The 15,158-nt window shown below is 45.0% G+C and overlaps 1 protein-coding gene across 6 annotated transcripts in view; it reads left to right on the top strand.

Moving 5' to 3' along the window:
* Positions 1 to 43: 43 nt before the first annotated feature.
* The window catches only part of F8 (coagulation factor VIII), a 133,379-nt gene continuing 118,264 nt past the window's right edge, over positions 44 to 15,158 (top strand). For 5 of the 6 annotated variants that reach the window (XM_081563660.1, XM_081563659.1, XM_081563658.1 and 2 more), the window contains exon 1: positions 3,168 to 3,898. In XM_081563660.1, the coding sequence (XP_081419786.1) occupies positions 3,753 to 3,898 (146 nt within the window). In that variant the 5' untranslated portion in view covers positions 3,168 to 3,752. Of the gene's footprint in view, positions 389 to 3,167; positions 3,899 to 15,158 lie in introns of those variants that run through there. The other variant, XM_081563657.1, reaches the window with a different exon arrangement.

The raw sequence follows: 15,158 nt of genomic DNA, 5'->3' as shown, positions 1-15,158 counted from the left end.
ACCAGAAGTCGCCAGACCCCGGCGCCCGGGCGGGGCCGGAAGGCGGAGGAGCCTGCACCGCGCCGAGAACCCCCACGGAAAGGGCCGGCTCCAGCGCGGCCGCTGACCTTGGCCGGGCCCGGCCCGAGCCCCCAGCGCCGTCCCCCGCCCCTACGCCGCTCGGGCCCCTAGGGGCGGGGGAAGCGGTCTGGCCTGGGAGGCGCGGAGCCCGTCCCCTTCCGGAGCCCGGGAAGGCGGCTCCTCGCGGCGGCGCCCCGAGTGCCCGCGCCCGCCCTTACCTTGACTGGCGGCGGCCATTTCGGCGAGCTCGTATCGCGATGACACCCGCGGGGCTACGCCGCGGGAGGACGCAGAGTGGCGCGCCACCGTCTGCGCGTGCTGGCTTCTGGTACGTGGGGTAGTTGTTTCCATTCCCACGGCGGCGGCGGAAGAGGCTGGGCGGAGCGCGGGCTGTCCCCTCCCCTTCTCGGCACGCCGGCGCGTCACAAAGCCCCGGGGGGCGGGGCTACACGCGCCGTGGTCCCGCCCCCGGCGGGCCAGTCCGCGCGTGCGCAGAAGGCTTCTAGCGGCCGCGCTGGCTCTCCGCTTCCGGTCCCGCTCGCCCGTCGCTGGGGAGAGGGTTCCTTTCGGTTCCCCGCGAGAGGTTACACGGCCTTTCCCTCGTGAACACTACTTCGCTTCTTCCTTTACGAAAAATTTCAAAGGCAGGCTCGTGGTGGTTGTTCATGTCAACACTGAGCACGTACTTAACACTGCCCCAGTCCCAAGCGACAACTGCCACTGTGACTCCGCCCCAGTTCACGATGACACCGCCTCTCCAGAAACCTTGCTGTTATTCCAATGCTTCCGTCTCAGCCCAAATGGCCCTCAGCTAACGGGCCACCGGCTCTCGTACAGTTAAAGCCGATCCTCACGGCTGTGGCCAGAGATCACGACCCTCCCTTGCTCAGAACCCTACCATGGCTCCCTAGAGCCTTCAGTGTCCAAGTCACAGGCCCCTTTTACTGAAATGTAAGCTTCTTACATTTGCATGTAAGGCACGCATCCCATGACCATTGTCATTTAAAATTGCGACCTGGTTCATCCCTCCTTCCCCTTCTCGTACTTGGCTTTCTTTTTGGGCGCAGTTCTTAGTTCACTTGACATACATAAGGGACCCCTGTCTTACAGGTATTGCTTAGCGTCTCTAAGTTGATGGTTTTCCCTGCTGTGCACCTGGTGCCTGGGACGGTGTTTGCGTAGGACCGTGTCTGATTAGGACAAATGATCCGTTGTGTGCTCTTGGGCGAACCACTTAACCACTCTGCCCCTTAGGTGGTGCACCTGTACTTACTTTGCAGTCTCACTGTGAGGATGAAATCCCATAATATGTAAAGTCTCTGACATAGTTCAGTTCAGTCGCTTACGAGTTCCGACTCTTTGCGACTCCATGGACTGCAACACACCAGGCTTTCCTGTCCTTCACCAACTCCTGGAGCTTACTCAAACTCATGTCCAAGAGTCGCCAGCATCACTGACATAGTTATCACTCTCTATTGTTACTAGAGGCTTTCCTGGTGGCTCAGACTGTAAAGAATCTGCCTGCAACACAGGAGACCTGAGTTCGATTCCTGGATCAGGAAGATCCTCTGGCAGAGGTGGCTACCCACTCCAGTATTCTTGCCTGGAGAATTCCATGGACAGAGGAGCTTGGAGGGCTACAGTTCATGGGGCCTCAAAGAGTCAGACAGGACTGGGCAACTGACCCGCAGTGTAACTATGTTATCTACCTTTCTGTCCATGGTGCTGTGCTATGACTCCCATAAGGCAGGAACTGGATTTTCTTCATCTCTGAAGCATGGAGGTTTAGCCAAAGGGTTAGGAGCATGACTTCTGGAGCTAGATTAAATGGTTTTTTAATGCTACAGTTTACAAACGGTGTGACCATAGCCAAGATGCCTAACCTCTCTGTGCTTCAGTTTCATGACCTGTATGATGAAGACAAGAATGCCTGTTGCATTAGAAAGCACTTAGAAGACTTCCTAGAATATATTACATGCCCGCTATTATCTCTGCAAACTTGTGCCTAGCAGAGAGAGGGTCTCAGCAAATATTTAACCAAGGGGGTTTCTTCCTGATTGTTTTCAAGCCATACAATACCTTGCCAATTGCTCCCAGCCAATTCTTATCCGTGTACAACTGGACTCTGCATGATAACTCTTCTTATAAACCCTGACAAAGATTCTTATTAGCTCCTGTACTTTGAGACCCTTAGGGGAGGCTCTCACAATTGCTGATATGTATTAAACTGAGAAGGGTTTCTGCTTGAGTGCAGTGTGGCTATATTTTGATGAAAGGAAATACAGCCTATACTCTGGCCATATGTAAACAACCTTCAGAAGCATCAGGTAGAAACGATGCCAGAAACATAAATACATGGATGCTAGGTAGTTCTGAGTGCTCTGTAGGAAAATGAAGCTAGAGAGATATTGATGGTGCCAATGGAGGTAGAGAGCTTACAGTGTTAAGGCGCTGGTCCAGATGTGAGCTCATTAGAACGTAAAACTTGAGCCAGAAGAGTGGAACCATGCGGTGATCTGGGGAAAGGTGTTTCAGGTAGAGGAGATGACAGGTGCTAAGATTCAGGTGCTCAGTGTTTTACAAAAGAGCAACAAGGCCAGTAGCCAGACTGAGATGAAACCTTAGAGGTAGGTGAAAAGGACATGCAAACCATTGAGTGAGTGAGTGAGTGAGTGAGTGAAGTCGCTCAGTCGTGTCCGACTCTGTGCGACCCCATGGACTGTAGCCTACCAGGCTCCTCCGTCCATGGGATTCTCCAGGCAAGAATACTGGAGTGGGTTGCCATTTCCTTCTCCAGGGGATCTTCCCGACCCAGGGGCAAACCATTGGGAAGACTCTAAAGTGAAGTTGCTCAGCCGTGTCCAACTCTTTGTGACCCCATGGACTGTAGCCCACCAGGATCCTCCATCCATGGAATTTTCTAAGCAAGAGTACTGGAGTGGGTGACCATTGCCTTCTCCAGGGGATCTTCCCGACCCAGGGATTGAACCCGGGTCTCCCATATTGCGGGCAGACACTTTACCATCTAAACCACCAGGGAAGCCCTTAGGTAAGACTCTAGGACATGGTCCAAATGTCAGCTATTGCTCTGAATGAGGTCAGGAGCCGGTGGAGGGTTCTGGGCAAAGAACTGACTGGATCCGCTTTATGGTTTGAAAGGTCATTCAGTGGTGTCTGCGCTAGGGGCAAGGGAAGAAGCAGGGGCGACTCTTAGCAGATGGGTTGCTCTTGCTCATGCACAGATTCCAGAATCTTCGACATTCTTAGTGTCTCTTCTTCCTGCTGCTACTAAGAAAGAGGGTTGGAGTCCATCGGGAATATGAAGACAGCTTGATGCTCCTCTTCACCTGAGCCCTCTTCTGCCTTTTTTCCAAAGTTCTGAGCAAAGCAACAGTCTTGGGCCCCTCCTGCTTTCAGAGGTGAACGGGTTAAGCTTTAGCTCAGCCTCCTTCTTCCTACTCACTTCTTCCTGTGGTGGCTTCCCACTGCCCAAAAGGAAGCAATCCTATCTGCCACTGCTGAGCGCTCATGCCGCTCTCAAGTCCCCTAAAGTCCTTTATGAAAACTTTGGGACTTTCCACAAAATCATAGAAAATTTACTTTTTTTTTTTTTTGCCTCCTGGAAGCCTAGGATGTTTTTAGAGAACTGATCTTTCACTTCTCCAGTCGAACATTTTCCAGCCATCAGAGCCATGCACATCGAGCTCTCCACCTGCTTCTTTCTGTGCCTCTGGCCGTTCAGCTTTGGTGCCATCAGAAGATACTACCTGGGTGCGGTGGAACTGTCCTGGGACTATAGGCAAAGTGAACTGCTCAGTGAGCTGCACGTGAACACGAGGTAAACCCAGGTTCTAGAGGTGCTGGGCAGGATGGTGGGCATGGGACTCTGGCTGGCGGAAGATACAGACGTGGGTTACAGTGTCTGTGATGCTACTGAAGCCCCTAAAGAGCATTTCCAAGTCACTGCCAATCCTTTTCATAGATCTAACCTATTTGTTGACTTTTTCCCCTCTGTTTTGTCCATTGCTTCTCTTTGTCACATGCTGCCACTCTGGAAACTAGAGTGAGGGCAGAGAGGCAAGGAGCATAAGAGACGGAACAAAATTTCTATCAGGGAGAAGAGCAACAAGACCCATCAGTATTACCCAGTTTTTGTGTAAGGATAGTATTAACCATGAATTCAGAAGCTTTTCATCTTTTCTGGGTTCTGGCACATTTTGGGAGAGTAGGATTAAATAATCTTTCCAATATTATCTATGGTCATTGATTTAGTCAGATTTTCTACCTATTCTTCAGTCAATATTCATTATATACATTTTCCTAGAAAGCAATCCGTCATCCCTAGATTTTATAGTGTATAGGAATCAAGTCACATAGTAGTCTTGTGATATTGTTAACCTCTTTTGTGTCTGTAGTTATATCTCTGTTCTTAGCTTGTGTATGTTCTCGTTACTTCTCTTACAAGTAATATTTTCAGGACATTTCTCGATTTTATTGCTTTTGTCAGGAACCCGCATCTTTTGGGTCTATCAATTTCTGTTTTTACTGGCATCAGTTCATTTCTTCTTCCTTACTTCCTTTGGTTCATTTTGTTGATCTGTTTGCTTATTGAGTTGAATGCTGAAAGCATTTATTTACAATTTTGTTGTGTTTTCTTTAGATGCGTATTATAAAGTTTTAAGCCCAGTACATATTTGAGGGTAATGTAATATTAAATATGGCCATGTCATACAAGTGTTACAATCTTTTTTGTTCTGTTTGCTTTGCTCCCTACTCTTCTTCTACCTTAGACTGCTTCTTGTTTATCCCCAGTTGGGTAGCCCTAGTATGGTAATATAGATTCATGAACACACATGTTTGCACATATATGCAAATAAAGGTTTTCTTTGTCATTGTTTGTTTCACAAAAATAGGATACTATACATTTTTCTAACTCATTAACACCTAATAGAATCCTTTGCAAGTCATTTTAATGGCTATGTAAAATTTAATGGCTATGTAAAATTCCATATTATTCAAGTTTCTTTTTTGGCCATTATGTCCTATATCATTACATCAGTTCAGTTCAGTTCAGTCACTCAGTTGTATCCAGCTCTTTGCAACCCTATGGACTGCAGCATGCCAGGCCTCCCTGTCCATCACTAACTCTTGGAGTTTACTCAAACTCATGTCCACTGAGTCGGTGACGCCCTCTAACCATCTCATCTTCTGTTGTCCCCTTCTTCTCCTGCCCTCAATCTTTCCCAGCATCAGGGTCTTTTCCAATGAGTCAGTTCTTCGCATCAGGTGGCCAAAGTATTGGAGTTTCAGCTTCAGCATCAGTCCTTCCAATGAACACTCGGGACTGATCTCCTTTAGGATGGACTGGTTGGACGTCCTTCCAGTCCAAGGGACTCTCGAGAGTCTTCTCCAACACCACAGTTCAAAAGCATCAGTTCTTTTGTGCTCAGCCTTCTTTATAGTCCAACTCTCACATTCATAGATAACTACTGGACAAACCATAGCTTTGACTATTCAGACCTTTGTTGGCAAAGTAATGTATCTGCTTTTTAATATGCTGTCTAGGTTTGTCATAGCTTTTCTTCCAAGGAGCAAGTGACTTTTAATTTTGTGGCTGCAGTCACCATCTGCAGTGATTCTGGAGCCCAAGAAAATAAAGTCCGTTACTGTTTCCATTGTTTCCCCATCTTTTTGCCATGAATGATGGGACCAGATGCCATGATCTTAGTTTTCTAAATGTTGAGCTTTAAGCCAGCTTTTTAACTCTCCTCTTTCACCTTCATCAAGAGGCTCTTTAGTTCTTCTTCACTTTCTGCCATAAGGCTGGTGTCATCTGCATATCTGAGGTTATTGATATTTCTCGTGGCAATCTTGATTCCAGCATGTGCTTCATCCAGCCCAGTGTTTCGCATGCTGTAGTCTGCATATAAGTTAAATAAGCAGGGTGACCATATACAGCCTTGATGTACTTCTTTCCCAATTTGGAACCAGTCTGTTGCTCCATGTCTGGTTCTAACTGTTGCTTCTTGACCTGCACACAGGTTTTGCAGGAGGTAGGTAAGGTGGTTCGGTATTCCCATCTCTTCAAGAATTCTCCACTGTTTGTTGTGATCCACACAGTCAAAGGCTTTAGCATAGTCAATGAAGCAGAAGATGTTTTTCTTGAATTCTCTTGCTTTTTCTATGATCCAACAGATGTTGGCTATTTGATTTCTGGATCCTCTGCCTTTTCTAAATCCAGCTTGAACATGTGGACATTCTTGGTTCACGTACTGTTGAAGCCTGGCTTGAACATTTTGAGAATTTTGAGCGTTACTGTGCTAGCATGTGGAATGAGTGCAATTGTGCAGTAGTTTGAGCATTCTTTGGCACTGCCCTTCTTTGGGATTGGAATGAAAACTGACCTTTCCCAGTCCTGTGACCACTGCTGAGTTTTTATATTTGCTCGCATTTTGAGTGCAGCACTTTAACAGAATCATCTTTTAGGATTTGGAATAGCTCAATTAGAATTCTGTCACCTCCACTAGCTTTGCTCGTAGCAGTTTGCAATAACGTCTGCTTATTATCTCACAGTTTCAATGGGTCAGAAATCCACGTGGGCTCAACTAGGAACTCGGTTCGAGATCATAGAAGGCCAAAATCAAGGTGTTTACAGGGCTGTAGTCCTTAATGGAGGCTCCGGGTTGGGGGAGTGGGGGGAAACCCACTTCCAGGCTCAATTGGAATTTAGTTCCTTCTTTCAGTTTCCATGCAGTGCCCTCCATCTTCACACTAACAAGTGTGCATCAAGTCTCTTTCATGCTTCAGATCTAACTTCAATTTCCATGACATCTGTTACAACTTCTGCTCTGCCTTCCTCTTCCACTTTTAAGAATCCTCATGGTTACACTGGACCCACCTAGACATTTAAAGATACTCTCCCCATCTCAAGATCAGCTGATTAACAACCTTAATTCCATCTGTCAAGTTTCTTCTACCATATAACAGAACATATTCCTGAGCATAACGCCAAGGGGCAGAGGTCATGAGGGACCACATTTTGTCTGCCACAGATATAATTTACATATAATGAAACACTCAGATTTTTAAATGTGCAGTTTGAGAAGCTTTGACAAATCATACCAGTTACATAAACACCACCCCCATCAATCATCCTGCAACTTTTTAGTAAGTCTCTCTACCTTGACCTGGTACCAGGCAACAAGCTCCTTTCTGGAAGTACAAATTTGCTTTTGACTTTACAAGACTTTTATATCAGTAAATTCATACAGTATGCACTCTTCAGTGTCTGGATTTTTATCTTAAGCATCGTGATTTGGAAATATGCTCAGGCTGTCACATGAAGTTGTTTTGTCCTTTTTATTGCTGATTACTGCTCCATTGAGGGAATATATCACAATGTATACCTTTTCACTGCCACGTGAAACTTTGGCTTGTTTCCAGGGGTTAATATAAGTAAACCTGTTGTGAACATTCCTGAACAAGTGTTTGTGTGGCCACCTGCTTTCATTTATCTTAGCTGCATATTCGATGAGTGAAATTGCTGGATCATGTGGAAATGCACGTTTAACTTTATAAGAAACTACGAACAGATATCTGGAATGATTATACCATTTTGTACTCTCATCAACAATGAGAGTACAAATTGCCAGTTGCAACACATACTGGGTATTTGATGTTGCTAGACAGAGGATGAGATGGTTGGATGGCATCACCAACTCAATAGACATGAGTTTGGGTAAACTCTAGGAGTTGGTGATGGACAGGGAGGCCTGGTATGCTGCAGTTCATGGGGTTGCAAAGAGTCAGACACAACTGAGTGACTGTAATGAACTGAATTATTTAATTTTAGTTACTTTAATGACTGTATGCTAATATTTTACTGTATGTTTAATTTTACATTTCTCTGATAACTAAAGATACTGAGCATCTTTACATGTGTGATTGACCATTCCTGTATATTATTTAATAAGATGATGATGCAAATATTTGGCCTGTTTTTACTTGGGTTGTCTTATTATTGTTGAGTTTTAAGAATTCTTTATATATTCTGGATGCAAGTATATTTGTTTTGAATATTTTCTCCCAACACAAAGATTTTCATTTTGATGAATTCCAATTTATCTATTTTTTCTGCTAGTTGCTTGTGCTTTTAGTATCATATCTAAAAGCTATTTCCAAATCCAAAGTCACAGAGGTTTATACCAGTGCTTTCTTCTAAGAGTTTTATAGTTTTAGCTCTTATATTGAGTTATTTGAGTTAATTTTTGTGTATGGCTAAAGGAAGGGATCCAAGCCTGTGGTTGTGCAACGTGAATGATCCTGAAGTAGAGGCCCAGATGATCAGCAGCCTGGTATCTAAATGAACCATTGGCCATTTATCTGTTGATACTGGACTATTTGAAAATTAATGTTGGGACAATTGTACTTAATATGTGTTGCTTGTATTATAGCTTTCATCTAGCATGCAGGTTGAGGTATAGTGAATCACAGTCTGTGTATAAAATTGAATGGAGAAATGATTTATTTTGTATCTAGATTTCTTTTGTTTTATAGGCAGTCACATGTATTTACCAGGAAAAAGTTAATAGAATTTTATTTTGATGACACTATTTTATAGTCCAGATTATTTTGATACTGATTAACAGGATAAGTTGACTCTGGACATATCCTGACAACCTCTGCCAAGGCTTGAAATAAACATCTGGGAAATTCAGTTTTATATTATCTATTCCTGCAGCTGCTCAACTTCTTCTTAGCAAAGGTCAGGGAATATAATAGGTTTTCCGATGGATTTTAGATAAAATGTGAAAGAACAGTCCAGGTCAAGGACAATGTTGCGAAATATATTTGGCAAGATTTATATATCAAACCCCAGGGGAAATACACAAACAAAAACCCACAGAAGTTAGGAAAGAGTAAAACCTGTGAACCTGGGAACATTTTGTCACTTACTCTGCAGATTACGCTGAATCTGAGTCATAAATCACGTCCCAGTTGACTAGGGCCTAGGCCTTCTGTTTTCTCTGTTGCACAACCTTGTTCTTTTATCTAGCTTTTGATTTTTCCCTTTTCCCTCAGAGAGAGAAAAAAATTGTTTCTGTGTACTGGTGATCCTGTTCCTTCTCTGGTCTCCCAAGCTCTTGATCTAGTAAACACATTTTATGTCTTCTGTTTTCATTTTAGTCAGAAATATTAAAGTGAACGCACTGTGCTAGTGTGTATCAAAATACCTATCTCTGGACATAGATCTGAGTCTTGGTAGAAACCAGTGGCAACTTCAGAGAAACTGGGTAAGGCAGACTCAGCAGAACCAAGGAGATGGACTAGGCAGAGGGGAAGGGAACAAACTCTAGGGAGGAGTTGATGACTGTGCCGCCTGGTGGCCAGGAGATGGGACAAATCAACTCAAGTTTCAATGACTAAAAGCCCTGTAGGTCTATGCCAAAGCTAGTGCCGTGGAAATTTCCAGAAATGGATGAAGTTAGAGCACATTGAAATATGAATTAGTGTCACAGATTGGGTTCCCTAGAAGCAGACTGTGTGATAGGAATTGTCCTGCAGCAATGCTATTTAGGGTTGTCTTGGGATCAATGCCCAAGGAAGCAGGAGCGGGCAGAGGGAGAAACGGGGCCACCGTGCAGGCCAGCCCTCCACAGAGCGCTGGAGCTCAGATGACCCTTCTGAGTTGCCTGGTTGGGCCAAGGCCGCCAAGCCCCTGTGTCTCCGTACTGATCAGCCGTTCAGTTCAGTTGCTCAGTCGTGTCCGACTCTTTGCTACCCCATGAATCCCAGCACGCCAGGCCTCCCTGTCCATCACCAACTCCTGGAGTTTACTCAAACTCATGTCCGTTGAGTCGGTGATGCCATCCAACCATCTCATCCTCTGTCGTCCCCTTCTCTTCATGCCTTCTATCTTTCCCAGCATCAGGGTCTTTTCAAATGAGTCAGCCCTTTACATAAGGTGGCCAAACTATTGGAGTTTCAGCTTCAACATCAGTCCTTCCAGTGAACACCCAGGACTGATCTCCTTTAGGATGGACTGGTTGGATCTCCTTGCAGTCCAAGGGACTCTCAAGAGTCTTCTCCAACACCACAGTTCAAAAGCATCAGTTCTTCGGCACTCAGCTTTCTTTATAGTCCAACAATCACATCCATACATGACTACTGGAAAAACCATAGCTTTGACTAGATGGACCTTTGTTGGCAAAGTAATGTCTCTGCTTTTTAATATGCTGTCTAGCTTGGTCGTAACTTTTCTTCCAAGGAGTAAGCATCTTTTTATTTCATGGCTGCAGCCTTAGTCAGTGGGAAACCTTGCTTTTGGGTCCATTCACTAATTCTCTCCATAGCCACTTAGCTTACATCTTGACAGCACAGAGGTGGCATGTGTAGAGGCTGACTAACAGTAACAGTCAGTCATGTTGTCTATGTTATTATTGTATGCTTCTTCCACGATAGATACTCTCTGAGGCACTAACATAGGACATGCAGGTCTTTTTAATTTTGCATGCATTCACTAATATGCTTTGGCCCCAGACATTAGTGTCCCTGACTTTCCATTCCTTTTCCTTCTAGGCCCCTGAACAGACAGTCAAGCTATCTACTGCTTTCCATCAGTCTGAATATATTTGAACGTTGGGCTGTTTCTCTATTCAAAGTGAACAAGCAACAACTTTAGCCAAACTGTGGCCCACTGGGGGATACTCCTTCTCCACTCTCTGTTAAATCCAACCCTGAGTGGGGCTGTAATACAGCATCAGTCAATTTTTGGCTTGCACCTGCATATCAAGCTGTGTGTGTGTGTGTGTGTGTGTGTGTGTGTATGTGTGTGTGTGTGTGTGATCAGTCGCTTCAGTTGTGTCTGACTCTGCAACTCCATGGACTGTAGCCCACCAGGCTCCTCTGTCCTTGGGATTCTTCAGGCCAGAATCCTGGCATGGGTTGCCATTTCCTCCTCCAGGACATCTTCCCGACCCAGGGATCAAACCCGGGATCTCCTGCTTTGCAGGCAGGTTCTTTACCACTGAGACACCTGGGAAGCCCCTCAGCAAGCTGACCCATCTGGAAATAAAGCTCAGAGGTTTTCCTCCCCTTAGCAACTGGTTGCCAGGCATCCCCAACGTGGCTGTGAGTGTAATGTGAGGTACCAGCCACCATGTAGCAGGACTAGATGAGATGTGCTGTTGAGGATCGGCTCATTGGGCCAAAATCCATGCAAGTCTCCACTCTGTGCTCTGTGAATCAGCTGCTTTTACTGCAAGGGCTTCCTTATCAGCATCCTGGCTTCGGGCCCTCAGCCAGCACAAAGAGTCATCTGCCCCGGCCTTGGGCTGGCTGAGCTGCTCGCTGGGCACGTGCTTTCTGGGGCGTTCTGGAAAGCCCGGGATGGACTGAGATGCAAGGCTCTGTGGGATGGGAGGGAGGCAGGAAGTCACTTGATCTTTGAATTCAATGGATCACATTTGAAAAGGGCGAGAAGAATGGTCTCCTGGCTCCTCTGATGACATGTTGATTCAAAGTTCAAGATGAGGTCTTCCTTCCTTCCTCCTCTTGGCGTCCTCGGTCAGCCCCCTCGAGAGAGGTCCAGGCACACTTGGGAGGAGGGTTTGCTGTCAATCTTGAGGCTCGACGCCTGCAAGGCTGTGGAGGTCTTCCTCTGCACCTCTGTGTCGCTTGGCCAGTTTCTCTCATGCTTCCGACCATCTTGACTTGACGTGGAGGAAGGGACATGTTAAGTGCACGCCCCCCATGCTCAGGCTCAGCCAAGCCCTCCCGTTTTCTGAAGAGGCGTCTCCCTCCCTTCCTTGGCTGATCCTTCCTCCTCGGTCTCGACCCCATCTCGGGCTCACGGAGCATCCTTCCGTGAGTGGCTGTCCGGTGTGTCTGTCTGTGTCCCTTTTCTTTCGACCCTTCCCCACTCTTCCATTCGTGTTGTCATCAGTTCAATTCAGTTCAGTCACTCAGTCGTGTCTGACTCTTGCAACCCCATGAACCGCGGCACGCCAGGCCTCCCTGTCCATCACCAACTCCCGGAGTTTACCCAAACCCATGTCTATTGAGTCGGTGATGTCATCCACCCATCTCATCCTCTGCCATCCCCTTCTCCTCCTGCCCTCAATCCTTCCCAGCATCAGGGTCTTTTCCAATGAATCAACTCTTCGCATGAGATGGCCAAAGTATTGGAGTTTCAGCTTCAACATCAGTCCTTCCAATGAACACCCAGGACTGATTTCCTTTAGGATGGACTGGTTGGATCCCCTTGCAGTCCAAGGGATGCTCAAGAGTCTTCTCCAACACCACAGTTCAAAAGCATCAATTCTTCGGCGCTCAGCTTTCTTCACCGTCCAACTCTCACATCCATATATGACCACTGGAAAAGCCATAGTTGTCATATCACTTGGCAATTCTAGTTCTGGGTATGGACTCAAAATAATTGAAAGCAGAGTCTTGAGCTGTTTGTACACCCATGTTCATAGTAGCATTATTCTCAATAAGTAAAACACAGAAGCAACCCAAATATCCATCGAGGAACGAATAAATAAACAAAACATGATATATACATCAAACAGAATAGTATTGAGGCTTGAAAAAGAAGAGCATTATTACACTTGCTGCAAAATAATTGAACATTGAAGAGTTTATGCTCAGTGAAATCAACTGGTCACAAAAAGACAAATACTTATGATTCCACTTCCATGAGGTGCTTACAGTAGTGAACTTTATAGAGACAGAAAGTAGACTAATGGTTTCAGGTCCTGGAGGAAGTGGGTACTGAGGAGTTAAGAGTTTCAGTTTTGCAAGGTAAGAAGAGTTATGGAGAAGGATGGTGGGGATGGTTATCGTTACTTTAATGATATTAATGTACTTAGTACTAATGGAATGTACACTTAACGATGTTTAAGACAGTCACTACTATGTTTTGTGTGTTTCACTGCAACAAAAAGTTGGAAACAATTTACAAGCCCTGTAGGTCAGGGATTTTCTGATTTAGCAACTTTTACCACTTTTAGATTGCATTTGCCTTTTCTACATCAGTATTCCCACTAAAACCCTTCTAAGAAATTTAAAAAAAAAATGAAATTTCATATGGGAATAAATGATTCTCTGGTGTGGCTACTCCTTAAAGGAATGCTGAAATTTTTGTTTCAGCATAAGGTTGAGAAAGAAGTAATGAATGTGAGATGCCTTGTTACTTATTTCACTTATGTATTTCCCAGGTATATAGTGTGGCTATCGCTCCAAATATCCCAATACCCACAATCAGAAGCTGCAGCTCTTTTTAGCACTTTATTGTTGTCCTTTGTACCATTCTCCACCTCTCGTACATCCTGCCTTGCAAAAGCTCCTGAGGGGTAACAAGACAAGAAACAACACCCACTCTACATCTGTTTATATACCTTTAAAACCTCTCTTTTTCCATATTTCTAGCATGTGTTCTCTGATGGCACAGTGGCATGCAGTGCATGGTTTATAAGTGAATGCATATACATCTGCAGGGGAGTGAGTGCTCAATTTTTTTGACTGAATGGGGTTTGGAGAATAGGATTCTCCACATGAAGGCTTTCTGCCAGGGCAGGAGCCTTGTTTTCTCCATATGAATCTTTATAACTCAAATGTCCATGCCTCTTGCCTACACTTCCTTGGCTTGTTGAAAGAATACCAATTGGTAAAATATGAAGAGGGACAAGAATTAGGTGGCCAGAGCAAAAACCAGGAAGAGAGGCCTTCTATAGCATGTAGAAAACTGCAAAACTACTCCATGTGGTACAGAAATCAGCACATGAAAACCAGTGAGTAGAAATAGTCACCTACAGCCATTTTGTATTTTCTGCCAGCTTGCCTGGGGCTTTCTTTGCTATGATTCACCTTATTCCTTTTGATTACTCAAGCTAGACTAGGCCCCAGGACATGCAAACCTAACTTGTCAGATAGAGAGGAAAAAGTTGGGTATCAGCCTTAACCTAAAAGAGTTTTAATAATTGAGCCATTCCAGGTCCAATGCATGAGACAAATGCTCAGGGCTGGGGCAATGGGATGACCCAGAGGGATGGGATGGGGAGAGAGGTGGGAGGGGGGTTCAGGATGGGGAACACATGTAAACCCATGGCTGATTCATGTCAATGTATGGCAAAAACCACTGCAGTATTGTAAAGTAATTAGCCGCCAACTAAAATAAATAAATTTATTAGAAAAAAAATAATTGAGACAAAGAATAACCTTTGGGGAACATTAACATAATTATAAAATTTCTGATTCAGTAGTTGATACATGTGTAAATGGATGTGGTGTGTGTGTGTGTGCTCAGTAGTGTCCAGCTCTGTGACTCCATGTACTGTAGCCTGCCAGGCTCCTCTGCCCATGGAATTTTCCAGACAAGAATACTGGAGAGGGTTGCCATTTCTACTCCAAGATATCTTCCCAACCCAGGAATCGAACTCGTGTCTCTTGTGTCTCCTGCATTGGCAGGTGAATTCTTTACCGCTGCACCACCTTGGATAATTGGCAGTATCTGGTAATTTTAGGTACATACTGACAAAATTTGAATTCAAGGTACTTAGATGAAAGTTATAGTCTTTTTTAGAGATAAAATTGAAGGATGTTATTGTTTTGGCAAAGGATTTTTTGGCCGGTAGTGTATGAGTATTGATTTTATGCTTTTTCCTATTGTATGGCACTTGATGTGTCAGATGACTTTTGAAAACAGTGTTTTGATTTGATAGATATTAGGAATTGTCTGGGTTTCCCTGGTGGCTCAGCTGGTAAAGAATCCGTCTGCACTGTGGGAGACCTGGGTTTGATCCCTGGGTTTGGAAGATCCCCTGGAGAAGGGAAGAGCTACCCACTCCAGTATTATGGCCTGGAGAATTCCAGGGGCAGAGGAATTGTCCTGGTCTTTCCAGGCTTCTATAACAAACTACCATAGACTGGGTGGCTTATAAACAATAGACAATTGTTTCTCACAGTTCTGGAAGCTAGACATCCAAGATCAGAGTGCCAGTTGATTTGGTGTCTGGTGACGGCCCTCTTGCTGGTCCAGAGATGCCATTTTTCATTGTAACTTACATGGTTACAAGAGGTGAGATATCTCTCTGGGG

The sequence above is a fragment of the Giraffa tippelskirchi genome, chromosome X (assembly GCF_054371585.1).
Source record: "Giraffa tippelskirchi isolate mGirTip1 chromosome X, T2T-mGirTip1v1.2.pri, whole genome shotgun sequence".
Classification (NCBI taxonomy): domain Eukaryota; kingdom Metazoa; phylum Chordata; class Mammalia; order Artiodactyla; family Giraffidae; genus Giraffa; species Giraffa tippelskirchi.
This window is presented reverse-complemented; position numbering and strand designations above follow the sequence as displayed.